The 5,858-nt window shown below is 42.1% G+C and overlaps 1 protein-coding gene across 1 annotated transcript; it reads left to right on the forward strand.

The window, feature by feature from the left end:
* Positions 1 to 4,380: 4,380 nt before the first annotated feature.
* LOC141719150 (uncharacterized) lies at positions 4,381 to 5,130 on the forward strand. The gene has a single exon (XM_074521531.1). It carries the CDS (start codon positions 4,381 to 4,383, stop codon positions 5,128 to 5,130), a length of 750 nt encoding a protein of 249 aa, XP_074377632.1.
* Positions 5,131 to 5,858: the final 728 nt, after the last annotated feature.

Below are 5,858 nucleotides of genomic sequence, written 5' to 3' on the forward strand. Positions count from 1 at the left end.
GGAAAGATGAAAGGCATCCCCCGCAAGAAGACATCAATGAGAAGCCATCAAATATCAAGTTCCAAAGAGTCGGGAGCATCAGGGCAATTTTTGAGGGAAATCCACTTGTCGGTGATAGTAATCGTTGTAGGGGAAAGACCCTGCGTCATTAGCTGACGTACTTGCGCAAGCTGAGTCCATCAAGGAAATTGAGCAATCGCTTGATGAAACCAAAAAGAATGATAACACCAACTCAAAGGGGTGAGTTAAGAGGAGATAGATTTGTGAGTCCAGAGTATCGATGAAGTACTCGAAGTCCTAATAGGTAAAATTCCACGAGCATGAGGAGAGACTGGAGTCCACCGTTGAATTATGAAAAGAGAGTAAGTAACTATACTCCTTTGGCCGTGTCCGTTGATCACATCTTTGAAGTGAACAAGGATAGGGGAATCTTCAAGAAACCAGAACGCTTAACCTCATGGCAGAGTAGAGACAAGAAGAAATATTGTGAATACCATGAGTCTACCGGGCACGATACCCACGAATGTCGTCACCTAAAAGATGAAATTAAAGATTGATCAAGGCTGGATATCTGGGAGAATGGATTGACAAGGTAAAGCGACGCAGGGGAAGTAACGATAAGGGGAAAGATGAAAGGCATCCCCCGCAAGCAGACATCAATGAGAAGCCATCAAATGTCAAGTTCCAAAGAGCCGGGAGCATCAGGGAAATTTTTGAAGGAACTCCACTTGTCGATGATAGTAATCTAGCATTGGAGAGGCATGCTAGAGAGGCACGACACCAACCGCTCACTAACATTTAAAGTTTGGAGGATAGACCACCAATAATGTTTAAAGGGGAGTCCGCTGATAATACTTTCAAGGAAAGAGATTTGAAATGGGTGCATCACCCACATAATGACATGTTGGTGATAACTATACTCATTAGGTCTGTGAATGTGCATCGGGTTTTCTTGATAACGGAAACCCTGCAAACATTTTGTACTATAGCACGTACAACAAATTAGGTTTCCCAGATATTGATATGAATTTTGAGGATGCACATGCCTATGACTTTACCAGAAAAGCGGTAAGGGTTATGGGTTCGATCAGACTTCCTGTCACGCTTGGGGAAAGAGCGCTCTCTATTCCTCAAATGATAGAGTTGAAGGTGTTAGATCAAGAATCCGTGCATAATGTGTTGGTAGGAAGACCTTGGTTATGAGCCTTCAGAGTGATAACCTCGATACATCATTTGATGATAAAATTCCCTACGCCCAATAGAGTGGGTAGCCTGAGAGGATCACAATATGAATCGCGTGACTGCTATCACAAGGCTGTTAAGGAATTCCGCAGGAAAAGGTATGAAGGAAGAGGCTATCTCGAAGAGCATGTGACTGACATCCAAGTGAAACCAAATGGAGAAGTTCATGCCCACTATTTTGTGGAGGACCCAGAGGAAGAAGATACTCATGTTACAAATACCTCAGCTTTGGTGTTGGGGAATGTCTCAAGAATTCGTAGTGTGGAAGAAGTCATGGTGAATCATGAAGGAAATATTGTGCAGAGGGAAGTTAATGGAGAAAGGTTGGAAAGGAGGAGTGAGACTTTTCAAAGCTTAAAAATTAATCCAAAGGTGGATGCTCCTTAAAAGGAGGACGTGCCCTTGGAAAGTGAATATGTATATAGGGAAACAAGTACGCGCCTTCTATGTTTGTAATGTTAAAAAATCATGCTCCTCTAATGGGAGACACGTCCTCTACACCTGCAATGTGTGAAACTGTGCCTTGTCCTGAGGTGGATGCTCCTATTTATAAGGACGCGCTCTCAGTTACATGAATGGAGGTGAAAGACCCTCAGAACTTTGATTTTGATCTGGATCCTAGGATCCTTATGCCTGCTGAGAAAACAGGGCCAGCTGAGGACACGATATCTATCCCTATCAATAAGGATGATCCGAGCAAGATATTGAAGGTGAGATCTCAGTTAAGTTGTGAGATGAGAGTAAGGCTCACCCATTTTTTGATAAATAATCTCGATGTCTTTGCATGGAGTCATTCGGACATGGTTAGGATTGACCCAGGAGTAATATGTCATTGTTTGAACATCTTCCCTAATTTTACGGGCATATGACAACAGCGTCGCCCGGTCAGCGGAGAGAGAGCAATAACATTAAAAGATGAGGTAGATCGACTGTAGCTCACAAATCCGGTGCTTGTGAAAAAACCAAATGGAAAGTGGAAGATGTGTGTAGATTTCACTGATCTGAACAAAGCTTGCCTGAAGGATAGTTTAACACTCCAACGAATTGATCATTTGGTCGATGCAACAGCGGGGCATGCCTTATTAAGCTTCATGGATGCATACTCCGGTTATAATCAAATTCCAACATACGGCCTCGATCAGGAGCATACATCGTTCATCACTGATAGGGGGTTATATTGCTACATAGGGATGCCATTTGGGTTGATCAACACGGGAGCGACCTACCAGCGGTTGGTGAACATGATGTTCAAAAATTAGAATGGAAGGACGATGGAGGTATATGTAGACGACATGCTGGTCAAATCAAATGAGGAAAATGATCATGTCAAGCATCTAATGGAAATTTTCAATATCCTAAGGAGGCTTCGCATGAAGTTGAACCTGCAAAAATGTGTGTTTGGTGTGGAGTCAGGCAATTTCCTTAGATTCATTGTCAATCACAGGGGGATTGAGGCCAACCGTACCAAAATTCAGGATTTACTAGACATGAAGTCTCCCACGAGTGTGAAGCAAGTGCAAAGCTTAACTGGAAGGATGGTGCATTAAATTGATTTGTGTCTATATTATCCGACAAATGCAAAGAATTCTTCAAAGCAAATAAAGTGGCAGGAAAAGATTTGTGTGGACACCGGAATGTGAGGAGGCTTTCAGGACGATCAAGGAACACTTGAGGAACCCTCCTATGCAATCAAAGCCCTTGGATGGAGAATCTTTGGTTCTGTACCTCGCAGTTTCAGAGTATTCGATTAGCGTGGTGCTGGTGAGAGAAGAAGATGGGCATCAATCACCAGTGTATTACGTGAGTAAGCGGCTACATGATGCCGAGACTCGTTATACGAGCATGGAAAAGTTGGTTTATACATTAACTCTCACATCAAGAAAGTTACGCCCGTAGTTTCAAGCTCACAAAATTGAAGTCCGTGCATCATATCCTCTGCGGCAAGTCCTTCATAAACCGGAATCGTCGAGAAGGATGTTGAAATGGGCTGTGGAATTGAGGTAGTTTGATTTGGAATACATGCCCTGCACAACAATCAAAGGATAAGCTCTAGCTGATTTTCTACTGGAGTTTGATTCTAAAATTGATGATAAGGCTCTGGTGGTGTTACATCCGCCCTATCCTGAAGAAGTCTTGGACTTATTGCATAAGGAAGAGCCTCTGCACCCTTGGTGGATTTTGCATGTGGATAGAGCAGTTAACAATGAAGGAGCAAGCGCGAGCATAGTGCCTGTATCTCCGGAAGACCATCATCTGATAAGCACGATCCACTTTAAGTTCTATACTACAAAAAATGATGCAGAATATGAAGCACTGATTAATGGCCTGGTCATTGCTTTGAAAATGGGAGTTCTGAATCTAATTGCGAAAAGTGATTCAGAGTTGGTGGTAAACCAAATGAATGGGGGGTTCCAAGCTTGAGGACCGCGAATGAAATTGTAATTGAGGTGCACACAACGGCTGCTCAAAAAGTTTAAGGAGGTTAGACTAGAATGTGTACCGCGAGAAAAGAACAACAACACAGATGCTTTGGCCAAGATGGGGTCTCAGCAGGAAGCTGTGTTGTTGGGGTCTATACCTTTGGAAATCCAGGAGATTCCCAGTATCCCGGAGATAGAGGTAATGCAAGTAGATAAAGCTCCCAAGGAAAATGGATGACGCTTATTCTCGCCTACATTAACAAAGGGACACTCCATGGAGAAAAATTCAAGGATCGACGACTCCACTACCAGGCTGCGCGGTATGTGGTGTATGATGAAGTTTTGTATAAGAGAGGCTTCAATCAACCGCTTCTCAGGTGTGTTGATGAGAAAGAAGGAAATTATATTTGGAGTGAGGTACATGAAGGCATTTGTGGCAATCACTTGGGGGGTAACTCGTTGGCGATGAAGGTTCTACGGCAAGGCTATTATTGGGTTACGATGAAGGAGGATGCTACGAACTTTGTTAGAGCATATGATCATCGTTAACACTTTGCGAACTACTCATCTATGCCGGCAATAATTTTGACATCTATGGTGAGTCCATGGCCATTTTCCACGTGGGGGGACTGATCTTATTGGAGAATTACCGAAAGCTAAAGGAGATGTGAAGTATGCAGTAGTTGTAATTGATTACTATACTAAGTGGGCCGAGGCCATGCCATTGGCAACCGTCACTGCGAAGAAAATCAAAGACTTTGTCTTCAACTCCATTATGTGCAGATTTAGGATCACTTACAGACTTATCTCTGACAATGGAAAGCAGTTTGATATCATGGAGTTGTGGCAGCTATGTGAGGATTGGAAGATTAAGAAAGAATTTATGGCAGTATATCATTTGCAGAGCAATGGAGAAACTGAGGCTATCAACAAGATAATAAAGCATACTCTCAATACCAAGCTGGAGGAACGAAAAGGGAATTGGCCTCAAGAACTCCCAAAAGTGTTGTTGTCTTACAGTATGACTCCAAGGTCAACCACGGGGGAATCTCCTTTTATGCTCACTTATGGATACAAGGCTATGGTTTCCGTAGAAGTTGGTTCGGGATCACTCCGTAGGGATCGTTATGCAGAAGGAGCTACAGAGGTTAACCAGAGGCTTCATTTGAATCTCTTCGAGGAAGCAAGGGCGAACTCTCAGGTAAAGCTCGCAGCATATCAACAACGCGCAACAAGGTACTATAATAAGAAAGTAAAGGGACAGTTATTGAAAGTAGGAGATTTGGTACTCAGGAAGGTCATGCCAAACATAAAGAATCCCCAGCATGGAGTGTTTGGAGCGAATTGGGAAGGACCTTACAGAATAAAAGCTATATTGTGGAAGGGGACCTATCATCTTGAATACTTAGAAGGAAAACTTATCCTGCGAGCATGGAATACAGAGCATCTACGGAAGTACTACCAGTAAGGCGTGGTTGCGGCCCCTTATATATTATTTATATTTCCATTTGATTTAATTAGGGCTATGCCCGAATAGTGGCCTAGAGGAAATAAAATTCCTCCTAGCCTAGGGGGTGGTGCATGTACAATCCTACCTCAGAACTAGTTGAAGGATCATATTTTGGAATAAGTTCCCCACAGAGCATAGTAGCTATGGGAATGGTGCACTTTTGACACTAGAGTGCATTATTAATAAAGACTTTGAAAATTTCTTCGCCATTTGACAATTGTTGTTTGATTGATTTTATTGCCAGACAAAATGTCTAGGAAGTGTATAACGCGTCCTCCAAGGAAAGCGCACCATGGAGTGAGAATTATGTAATAATAACTTTCATGCAAAGCGTGAGGACGCGCCCTCATAGTTCAAAATGTTAATGACAGACTATGGTACTAAAATTAAAATTAGAAAACAAGGTAGGTGCCTCCTGAAAGGACGCTCCCTCACAATACAACACTTGGCTTATAATAGTAAGAAGTTAACCAAAGATGACTTATGTGCATGGTAAAGAGGACATGTAACGACTGATAAATTACGTTTGTATTATATCTTAATAAAGATGATTTATATGTTTTATTATGTCATTAAGTGTTTTGAGTTATAAAACCCTAGCTGTTATATGCTACGTGTATTCTATTTTGTCAGAATATATCCCAGGCAATTATCAGGTGTTTTATTATGAGTCAAATGCTTTTATT

This window comes from Apium graveolens, chromosome 4 (genome assembly GCF_009905375.1).
Source record: "Apium graveolens cultivar Ventura chromosome 4, ASM990537v1, whole genome shotgun sequence".
Lineage (NCBI taxonomy): Eukaryota > Viridiplantae > Streptophyta > Magnoliopsida > Apiales > Apiaceae > Apium > Apium graveolens.